The 11,503-nt window shown below is 43.1% G+C and overlaps 1 protein-coding gene across 1 annotated transcript; it reads right to left on the reverse strand.

The window, feature by feature from the left end:
- Positions 1–208: 208 nt before the first annotated feature.
- On the reverse strand, positions 209–9,767 carry DLL1 (delta like canonical Notch ligand 1). The gene is made up of 11 exons (XM_030556823.1): positions 8,924–9,767; positions 8,265–8,579; positions 7,430–7,490; positions 6,878–7,135; positions 4,329–4,389; positions 3,726–3,856; positions 3,417–3,586; positions 3,089–3,305; positions 1,482–2,274; positions 1,250–1,367; positions 209–824 (listed from the first exon to the last, which is right to left on the reverse strand). The coding sequence occupies exons 1-11, from the start codon at positions 8,981–8,983 to the stop codon at positions 819–821; spliced, it is 2,190 nt and encodes a 729-aa protein (XP_030412683.1). The 5' UTR covers positions 8,984–9,767; the 3' UTR covers positions 209–818.
- Positions 9,768–11,503: the final 1,736 nt, after the last annotated feature.

Consider the following 11,503-nt stretch of genomic DNA (forward strand, 5'->3'; position numbering starts at 1 on the left):
TTCTTGCAACTTTGAGTCCTATCCCTGGTCCCCTTAATCACCTACAGAAGTATGTCAGCTATTTGATTGGCCATTGATGGCAGAATTGGATCATATTATTTTGGAAAGTAAAGATATCTTTTTCATTATCATTAATAATATTTATTTTGGAAAAATATTTTAAAAATGAATTTCTTCATTAACAAAACAGTAAAAAAACCTCAAATAACATTTGCACAATATTCCATAAATACATTTATATACAAAAAAATATAGTCACATAGACCCGAAGTGCCTTTGTACATATTTACCAAAAAAATTAAATTATAAAAAAATGAACATCACAAAATACTCAAGCTTTACAATTATCATGAAAATATTTTTACAGATTCAAAAAAATAACACACTTTTTTTCACCTAGTAAAAACACATTTTAGTATCAAAAAAGACATTAAAGGCAGTGTTTGTGTCTCTAATTCAAGAAAAAACTGGCTTGTAAGAATCCAAAATATACACTTCAAGCAGTGCATGCTTCTTATGTAGTAATTAAGTCCCTTCATTTAAATATATATAGAAAAGCAACTGACCATAGTGCAATGATAAAATTCATTAAAGGCAGTGCAACAGTTATTCTTGAACACAGATCCTTGCCTAGTGTCCATCTTGTTTTTTTGCAGTCACTTTGCTAACTTCAGTAGAGAACCAGCTCAGCCTGAATTTAGTTTCTCAGCAGCAGTCAGTGAAGGAATCTATCTCCCTTTCCTCTTTCAGCAGCATTCATTGGGGCATATCTCCTTTGAAATTGTTTTGAACAACAACTTTGCCATATCACTTCCGTTTTACACCTGTAGAGAGTTGAGAGAAGCCAAGAACAGAGAGAAGCAGAGTTTAGTAAAACATATAGAGGATCTCAGTGATTAAGAGGTAGACAAAGATCAAGGAGTCCATCAGTGTGCTAGGGCAGAAGAGACTCCACAAATAAGGGATAACTCATAAATTAAAATGATACTACAGCTGTGTCCCAATCCTGCAAGCTCTCTATGTGTGGAACTCCGACTGAAGCAAATCATTTGCAGGATTGGGCTTTATCTTAAAAAAAGTTATCAGTTTTATAACCTCCACACAAAAATAAACCCACAGGGCCAGATCTCACCGAGTGTAAATTGGTATAGCTCCATTAAAGGCAACGGAGCTGTGCTGATCTACACTAGCTCAAGATCTGGCTCAACTATTTTTATTTTCCTTTACAACCATTAGGAACTGTACTAACCTCAGTTGCTATGATGCATTCATCTTTCTCTTCTGATATGACATACACCGACTGGTACTTTGTGTCCTTTGAAGTGGAATATACTGATTCTGGTCGTTTTCTTTCAGAAGTATCACCACTGAAGATAAAACCAACAACAACAAAAATCAGATGGCTGCTACTAGTACCAACTAGGAAACACATACACCTTTTACAGTAAACTGTTCCCCCAGAGCTATTATCTGAACTGTACCTCTTTAGTGGTACTGCACTTTTCTCCTCTGCCTCTGAATCGTATGTTTCACACCTGGCTTCACATTTGCTGTGTTCCTCTTTAACAGAATCCTCATTCTTAAGTTCATGCACCAAATTGTAATCCACTGACGGGTATCTAACTTTGTAGCCATTTTTATCAGAGTTATCACTGTGAAAGTCTACTTTCTTATTTGTGTTTTTAATCTGAGTGGCACCAATGACACTTATTGAAATGTCCTTTTCGCGTTGGCAGTTGGCCAAGTTGTTCATGGTCTCTGTTTCACTCCTGCATGCATCAGGCTGATGGTGCCTCTTTTGCATTTTGAGTCTGACACAGACAACAATAGCAGCGCACCCCAGCAATAGCATCAGGACCAGAATAATCCCAGCACATACTGCAATCCAAGGAAACTGTGCATTCTGACCTTCAGTGTACTTCTCAGTGAAGTCAACAATTACAGGTCCCTGAGGCTGTTCAGGGAGCAAAAACTGGCAGTTGAGTCCACCATATCCCCGAGCACACTCACACACATAACGGTTGTTTCTTTCATGGCAAGTAGCCCCATTGTGACAAGGGTTGTGTTCACATTTGCTGACTGGAGTACTACAGTTCTTTCCATTGTATCCTGGGGGGCAGGTGCAAGAATAGTCATTAATTCCATCTTGGCAGGTTCCACCATTCAAACAAGGAAAGGAGGCACAGTCATCCATATTATCATCACAGTGTCTTCCAGTAAAACCAGCCTGGCATTGGCATATGTAGGAATTTCCAAGATCAACACACTGGGCTCCTGCAATATTAAATATGACAAATAATAAGTAAGTGTTTTTATAATATCAAGTAACAATTCTTCAGCTTCACAGTGTACTTAAAATGATGAAAATCAAGGCCAAGACTTTAAAAAAATGGACTCCTAGAGACAAATATGGAATTAGGACCCCATTTCTGAACATCCTAGCTCACTATTACAGTTTTTACCTCTTATTACCAGTGGCAAAACTTTTATTAATTTTCTAAACCTTATTTACTTTTCTCACCACTTATTCTGTTTACTTTTTTGTGTTTTACTCAGCTTCATCGGTGAAACTAGACTGAATCAATTTCACACCTTGGTTTTCATGAATTGGTACAATGTTGCAGAGTTTGGATTGCAACCAATGTGGAGGAATATTTTTTAAAAAACGCTTTTTAAAAAATGAAAACAGCTTTACTACTGCTAAATAATAAAAATATTTAGCATTTTGATGGCACATTTCATCCATAGAGCTCAAAGCAATTATACAAAAGCATTTTTAAAGTATTGCTATCCTCATTTTACAAATGTGGAACTTGAGGCACAGGGAGGCCACATGCCAGACCCAAGGTCATAATGAAAGACAATACTATTTATACTCTGGAGCCATATCATGCCATCAACTTTTAAGCAGAACTCCTCAGTTTAGTCAATGGGGAAGTTCTAGATAAAAACTAATGGCACAACTTGGCAGGGAGTTCTGATTAAAAACAATGGATTGACACCTATGATTTGTAATTTTATTTTTATACAATCCCTCAACTATATGACAGTGTTCCTTTAAGAGACAACGGTATATAGTTTGCCTTACCATTAGCACAAGGACTGGAGCTGCAATAATCAATTTTCTTTTCACAGTTAAACCCTGAGTAACCCAATGGGCAGCGACAGCTGTATCCACCATCAGGGTTGTCCGTGCATCGCCCTCCATTGAAGCATGGGCCATCAGCACAGGTCATAGCACTCAGCTCACAGTTTTTACCATAGAAGCCAGGTGGACAGGTACAGGAATAGCTGTTTTCAAGATCCTGTCGAAAAGAAAAGATTTATTCAATTTAAATGATGTAAAAATCAAAATGACTGTAAAACTGTCTTTAGTTGATCAGATGTTTAAAATATCATTAACTCCTTTAACTTACGGTGCAGCTTCCACCATTCTTGCAGGGGTTGGCATCACATTCATTGATTTCAATCTCACAGTTGGAACCAGTGTACCCAGGACGGCAAGAACAAGTGTAGCTTCCTTGGCCAGTATTAGTACAAGTGGCACCATTCTTGCAAGGCTTATGATGGGTACAGTAATTAAGATCTGAAAAAGATTTAAAAGGAGAGACAGATCCATAAAGATATGTGCTAATTTGCAATTGTTGCATGGCTTGAATGAGAGGTACTCTAGAAAATACTGTTATCTTCTAAAAGACAATCGTAAGCAATGATCAAGAACTTACCTTGGTTACAGAAAAGGCCACCCCAGCCTTCCTGACAGTTGCATTGCCACGGTTGTTGGCAGGTACCATGAAGGCAGCCTGGGTATCGGATGCACTCATCACAATAACGCCCTTGCCATCCAACCCTACATCTGAAAAACAAACAAAGGATTGTCAGATTTGTACTTCCAACAGTTAGAAATCCTATCTCAAACTCTGCAAACACACTGAAGCAAAAACCAGGAATCAAGTTTCCTAAAAAGCCTTCCATGATCCTTCATGTGGGAAAGCCACTGAGTCTAACTGTAGCATCAGTTTTCATCAGTTCCAGCTACTTTTTTCATTACCTTAAACAGAGCTATTGTTCTAGGTACTTATTTTGTTTACTATCACAGATAACCTTATATATACTACTGTAAATTCATTAAGTTAATATTAATGATACTGATGTCTGACTTCTAGATTAATACTTTGATCTGGTATTATCTGGATTTCTCAGGTTACCATCTCCTGTGAAGAAAAACACTTAAACTAATCCTCAAATGACAAATGTCTTATCTAAGTCTAGAGCATCAATTTGACATTACAGACCAAAAAAAAAAGGAAAAACCTCTGAAAACTTACTTGCATTCTCCAGGTTTGTCACAAAACCCATGTTGTTCATCACATCCAGGCAAGCAAATTGCTGCAGACAAATAAAATATATAGATATATAAGCTCCAGGGTCAAATACATCCCTTCTGAAAATACAGTTTTGAAGCATCTTCTGGGTTGGGACAAACCCTCTTTCACTAGTTCAGTCAGTTAATAGCAGCTGAGTTAATCTCTGAAGGCTGGTGGAGTATTGATCTTGCTTAGTAACTGGGTACTTTACTTATCACTAGGGATGAGCATTCTTCTTAATACAGTTGCACACAGACAAAAGAGGACTCACAATTGCTCTGTTCCCTACAGCCCCTCACCCCCCTTTCCTTCCCAGTGAGGGTCAGAAGTCCTTTTTTCCAATTCTATGCACACAGCTCCACCTCTTAATATCCCCAGAAAGTGTGTGTAGATAAGAGTGGACAGCTGGTGTGCAGGGTGCCAGTGCAGGACAGCTGCTCTATTGTCTATTCTCTCCCAGCAGCTGCCCCACTGCAACAATACCCCCAACCCCTTGCAGCCAATCGGGGCTAAGACATGCTTCCCCAGCAGCCTATCCCTGCCCAGATCTAATCTATGGCACGCGCGTGATTTCTCTGCAAAAACTTTTTTTTCTTATTCAAATAAATAAGTCTAAAGTTCTTCCTCCCCCCTGCAAAAAAGGGGGCGGGTGGGCACAAACATAGTAAAGAGGTAAGCAGGCCAGAAGGAGGGAGGGTGGGGGAAAAAAGAGACTTCTGCTCATTATTTCGCCTGGTTATGGAACTCATTAAGCAGGCACTGCAAAGTTTTAATTCAACAAAGCTAACAGGAGACAATGACATGCGAAAGAAAGAAAGAAAGAAAGAAAGAAAGAAAGAAAGAAAGAAAGAAAGAAAGAAAGCTGATAATCAGATTGTCTCAAAACTGGAATGAAAGATGAAAAAGGGTATAAGGGAAGCAATTTGGAGTCTGGAAACCTCACTTGCTAACCAGAAAACATTCTTTTTGCACAAGCACACACACTCTACTGCCTAATAAATATGTTATTTCATATATTTTAGCTGATTTTTCATAAGACACAGAGTAGACTGTACTGCATGCACACACAATGATTCAAAAAAGAGGGGAAATATTCTGCTTGGTTACTGAAGAAGCAGCAATATACAAATATCAAAAGGTGCTGACATCCCTAAACAGTTCATCAAAGAAATGTTTCCTCTCCCTCTACCCCCTAACACTTCTGCAATAGAAACCTTTAATCCAGGGGCACTACAATCATTTAAAGCCTAACCAGGGGAAATTCAAGCCCCCAGTTTACTATGCAAAATTGTGCCACATAGGGCTGTAATCACCTTACTAGTCCCTAACAATAAGAATAAACTGAGGCTGTTTAATATCAGTTCATCTGAATTCACAATTTAGCTCATTTTTTTTAACAAGGCAAACAGATAGGCTGTCTTGCACACTACAACATCCAAATTGTTTTCTTCCTGTTACTCATCCTGATTTGTGAGGTTTGGAGAGGGGGATTCAGATAGTGAGTTATCTGCCAATATATTATTATAGACACACACACAAATTAGAATATTAGTATATACTAGAGTGTAGTAGAGTGGGGATGTGCACTAAATTTATCTTCAGTTTATCTAACTTCTTTGACCACCTCAGCTGCAATCTGCTCCATCTCTGCCAGGGCTACTTCTAACATTCCAAACCTGCCAGCAGGGTCAAGCTTAGCCCTCATTTAAAGCTTACAGCCCTTCATGTAACACAAAACAAAAACACAACCTGCCTCCATGATGTTTCCCATAAATGTGTTTTCTCTCCTCCCAAATTACATTGATCTGGGGTACAAGGAGGGCAATGTTCAGCCCTCAACCAGCCCTCAGGTTTATGATCCAATATATCATGATCTGACAGGATTAGAAATATGTTCTTTATATCACTAGAGAGTATCTTGGACTCCTCCTTTCCGGTGAGTGACAGCACTTGTTTTGAGTCCTGTTAGGTTACAAGGTTGCAAGATATCAAACCATACAGTCTTGACTTTATGATTGATGGAAAGCTACTTCAGCATTGTAGAAGTTCTATTAGTTATAATTCCTCTTTCTAAGGCCTGTACCTCTTGACTCATGGCTTGAAGATACCCTGGCTTCCTGGTAGAAGGATACCATAAATAGCCCACATATGTTTTCTTTTAAACTTCCTAAAACACTTCTAGAATATTTTTTCTATACAATTTTTGGTATAAACCAAATGTGTGATAGTGTCATATGCCATCAAGATGTCATTGGTGTAAGATTGGATCATTTCAGATAACTCACTTATGGTTTTGGTACTTCTGAGTAATGAGCTCATGCCAATAAAACCTTTACACAGCAGCACCATACCATCATATATTCCTTCTACCTTGGTTTTTATTCTCATCTGGGACCTGAACCAATGCACAGTGAAATCAATGGAATGTCTTCCATTGACTTCAGTGGGCATCATAATGCATGTGACTGTAGCCAGGAGAGATTCAATAGTCTTTCTTTGTGGACACTCACGTTCAGTGCAGTACTGGCCCTTCCAGCCTGGGTTGCAGACCTTCTCTCCACGCTCTCCGCAAGTGAAGTGGCCAAAGGCATCATCCCTGGGCCGGCAGAAGACAGAGCAGCCTTCTCCATAGTAGTGTTCATCACACACAAAGCGGTAGGAGTACTTGAGGTCAGTGCGGCCACTGCTGTGCAGGTCCTGGGACCACTCCTCCCCCACTGTCAAATGCCTCTGTGTGGCCAGCCGACTGATAAGGCGCTCTGGGTTCTCTGCAAGGAAAGGGAAGGAAGAAATACAATTAACTAACTGTGAGTCATGAGGGTGCAATGGGAATAACTGCAATAGATTACCTAGAGGAGTTCACAGGAGGGGAGAATTGTAAGTGCAGAAGTGTTAAAGCCATGTGCTGACAGGGCTCTCTTTCTTATAACATTCTTATGAAGAACAGTAAGAGTGAGAAAGGGCAGGGAGTGGCTAGTTAATTGAGAAAGTAAGGAAAGTGAGCCTGAGAAGTAGCAGGTTTGGATTTAATCCTGGAAAAGGATTTGCACCAGGGTATTTACCTGTGTTGAGGTCATCAGGAGAATCTGTATGAAGAGCTTCAATGATGAGAGAGAAAGTGCCCTGGAAAATTCAAATTAAAAAAAGGCGCACAAAATAAGAATCAAAATCTAAAGTCAGCAAAAAAAATGTGATCACAGGCAGCAGCAGCAGAAATATATATGCCCAGTCAGTGCAACCCTCTGATCCCTCACTCTAGCCTGTTTTCAATTTTCTCAGGGGATTGGAAGAGCTTCTGAAGAGTTGTTTCCTGGCCTGTTTTTTCAGCCTGTTAGTACAGGATATGGTGTAAAAAAGGGGGGAGGGGGAAAGGGAGGCAGTGGGTAGGATGTGAGGGCAGTTGCCATTAATCTTAACACTTAGTTTCCCCAGTTTCACACATTGGGAGGATGATTGGAAGGTCCTTTGGGAATTTCAGGTAGGGCTGACAATTTCTGCAGCCTGCTGCGGGCACAGAAGTGGGCAAAGGGGGCGAATCAGGACTTCCCCACACTGGTGGGACTATACTTGTGTTGGCCAGAGACCGGAGCTGGGGAACGGCACACAATCAAACACACCCCACAGCTCCCATCGCCGTCCATTCATCGGAGCGGCTCGCCGGTTCCAGAGCGAGACATAAGCTAGCGCAGCATGTCCCTCTGCGATCGGGCGTCCGGAGGCGCTCAGTACATCCTGCCCCCCCGCCCCCCAGCCCGCCCCTGAGCGCCCCCCGTGCTGCTGTGACGCACCCAGCCCAGCCCGTCCTTTGGCCACAGACCCTTAGCCTCCCCCCACCCCCCACTGGCGCTGCTCCGCGCTCCCCTGGTCCGTGGCGGGGCCGCCCGGGGTGGAACTTACGGGCCAGGTGAAGCCGAAGGGGAAGCGGATGGGGTTGCTGAAGCCAGGCTCGGCGCCGCCGGCGCTGTCGGGCACACTGAAGGAGTTGGCTCCCAGCACCGGGGTGATGGCGCTGCCGTAGGTGCAGGGCGGCTCGGGGGATACGCTGGCCTGATAGTGCTTGAGGCACACGCGAAAGAAGGTCTTGCAGTCGCACTGCTGCAGCCCGGCGCCGGGGCCGCCGCTCCCCGCGCCGCAGCAGTTGCGGTTCCCCAGCAGCCCCTTCTTATTGACAAACTCCTGCAGCTTCAGCTCAAACACCCCGGAGCAGCGCACCTGCGGGGGATAAGGGGAGCCATTCAAAAGGCGCCCGCCAACCGGGGTGGAGGGGGCAGCAAAGCAGGGGCAGCAGCTGCCCTGCTGGGGTAAACCCGCAGACCCCACACGCTCCGGCTCCGCTCCCTTGGGAGCCACGCGCCCCGAGCGAGGGCCAGCTCCCCCTGTGCTGGGAGACAAGCCTCCGTCAGAGAGGAGGCTCAACAGTTTCCCAGTCTTTGCAGCGTCCCTCCCAGCGTTTCCCTTTGCAACAGAGGGGCTCCCACCGCCCCTGGTTAGCGTGGCAGTTGTAACTAGCAGTTGCGCTGAACAGCGCCTGGAATACAGACCCATGATCCACTTACCTGGCAATGGCAAAGCAGCACAGAGAGGATGGCAAGAGTCAGCATGGACTGACCTCCCATTTTGGAGAGTCGGGTTTTACTTCCTTCTTCTTTTCTTCCTTTCTTTCTTTCACGGGCAAAAAAAAGTGTCTCTCAAGAAGCCTGGGCAGGAGAAGCCTGTTGTCCCAGTGGAGTTAGTGTTAAAGTTTACCTCTTTCAAGAGTCTCTCTCTCTCTCTCTCTCTCTCTTTTCTGGTGATGCTTTTAGGGACGCCCTTCGGGGGACTGACAGCTCTTCTGGGTGGCAAAAAAGGGGACAGACTGTTTTTAAGACTGATATTCTAAACAGCTTTTTCCTCTCTTTCTCTGCCAATCCACGATTTTTCTCCTTTCGCCAAAAGCTTCTTCTCCCACCAACCAAAACGGAAAAGGAAAAAAAAAGCCACTTAATTCCCAAAGGAGGCAGAGAAAAGGCTTCCCGTGGAAGATTAAAAATCAGCGATCTGGAAATCCCTGTAGACTAGGAGGAGGGACCGATAATTCCCGTTGCCTTCAAATGAGCAGAGCGAGAGAGGGGGGTTGTGTTATCTGCGTGTGTATCGAGCTGGCCCCTCGCAAATCAGGGGCTGGGAAGTGTCAAACAGCAGCAGCAATTTGCAGATCACATTGGATTCTTATCCCCTTTTCGCAAGATGCAAAGATCAGTCTCGTTATTTCTTGTGGTCTTTTTTTAAGGGATCCAAGCCAAAAATAACAATAATAATAATAATCAGATAATGTCTTAATGGAAGCGAACTGAGAGCGCCCGTGTGTGCTCCTGGGTCTCTCCTTGCGTGTGTGTGATCTTTGCTGTGCCTCTCTCCGAATGTAAAGCACTATGCATCTGCCTCTCATGAGGCGCCTGCCTCCCTTATATCCCGCCGGCCGCCTGCATGGCTAATGAGATGCAAATGAGCAGCCCCCCAATCTGGCTAGAGCTGTCACAAAGGAGCCACTTTTCCAAACCCTCCTCTCAATGGATCGCCAAATGGTCAGTGAGCTGTAAAATGTGCAATCCTCCTCCTCTTCCTTTACCCCTTTCCCCTCCTGCTCTCACCAAACGCGCTCATTTACATTCCTGCAAATTTGGTAACCGCAAGAATCCCCCTTCTGCTCTGGGGAGATGGTAACACCCTCTCGCAACATGCACAGAAAGAGAGAGAGCAACACACCCCTGCCAGAAAACGAGCTCCAAGCACTGAGATCTATAATTACCTCTTGAAATGTGTAAAGCACCACTGTGCCCCCAAAAAGTAAGTTGTTGGTGATAATGTACATTTCCAGAGATATCCTTTTGCTTAAAGAGGGAGGGCGGGGGTCAGTTTGACACACAGGAGAAATCTGATCCCTTTAAATTCACACCATCTTCCCCATGGTATTATCTGGATCTTTAAAAAAAAAATCAACAATATATTTGTGGAACCAGAGAAGGGCTTTGGTGTTCTCCTTCGGATTCTTAAAATCAGGCTACATTCGGGGAGTATGCTAAAGGTGCTAAAATAATCCTACCGGTGCAGGGGGAGAGAATCTGATGTTTCAAAGTTTGCAAGCTGGAAAGGGGCAGGATGCTTACGGACTGATCATTATTCTGGATACACTACAGATATTTTCGTAGCGAAGAAAAACTGGGAAGAGCCATGTGTTAAGTTTCAGGGGGTGGGCAAACATTTGGGCTTTTAAATATATAATATAAATATATAAATATATCCTCGCTGAGAATGGTTTGCGAAGGGCTGAAGGAAGCAGATAGCAAAGCCCATTTGAGTCCTATATCCCTATATTATTATTATCAGACTCCTCATCAACCTCTCTCCCTTTTTCCCCTCCTTCAGCTTAGTAAAAAGTGAGTTTGGTGTGTGTCGTTCGCGTGGCTGTCATTAAGGCAGTTTGTTATTGTGTGAGGGCTGAATCAGTTGGCTCTTTGTGCTCTCAGCTGTATGGTAATGTAGACAGCACCTGCTCCCTGCACAATGCAAGGGAGAGAAAGAGCTCCCCTCGGCGCACGCTACTGCCTCTACAACAAAGTCCGCACATTTTTTTTTAAAGAAATCCCGTCCAGCACACCCCCTATTAAAAAAAAAACAACAACAACTTTACACCAATAGCCAACTTCTTACTTTTTTACACGTCCATCGGACACTAGAACTTTTATTTCGATTTTAAAAACAAGGCCAGGAGTTTACTGGTGGGGGAGGGCCTCTGCGAAATTTCTTAATTATGGCTGAAAGTGTAAGATAAAAAGTTTGCAGGTGACTTTGGGATATAACTTGGAGATGGGTTTTCACTTTGTTTTGAGCCCTTTTCAAGCACCTGGATAGACGCAGGCGGATTCATTAGGATGCAAGGTGTAACTGTCTGTGTAAATGTCATTTTAATTGTAACACAGCATTTCAGCATAGATTAAGCTTGTGTGCGAAGGAGAGGATTTGGCTACAATAACATCACTGTAGGTATGCCGTGCTAAAAGCCTTATTATGGCTACTTTATTGGGTTGAAACGTGCATTTGCATGGCAAAATGTGACTTTCATTGAAGCAGATGTCTTGATCACAAATTATCTTACA

This window comes from Gopherus evgoodei, chromosome 3 (assembly GCF_007399415.2).
Source record: "Gopherus evgoodei ecotype Sinaloan lineage chromosome 3, rGopEvg1_v1.p, whole genome shotgun sequence".
NCBI lineage: Eukaryota > Metazoa > Chordata > Testudines > Testudinidae > Gopherus > Gopherus evgoodei.

Coding starts and splice junctions, on each gene's coding strand:
- DLL1 (XM_030556823.1), bottom strand. CDS start 8,983: ATGGGAGGTCAGTCCATGCTGACTCTTGCCATCCTCTCTGTGCTGCTT. Junction 4,390..6,877: donor GGGCCAGTACTGCACTGAAC/GTGAGTGTCCAC, acceptor ATTTGTCTGCAG/CAATTTGCTTGCCTGGATGT. Junction 3,857..4,328: donor GACAAACCTGGAGAATGCAA/GTAAGTTTTCAG, acceptor TTTGTTTTTCAG/ATGTAGGGTTGGATGGCAAG.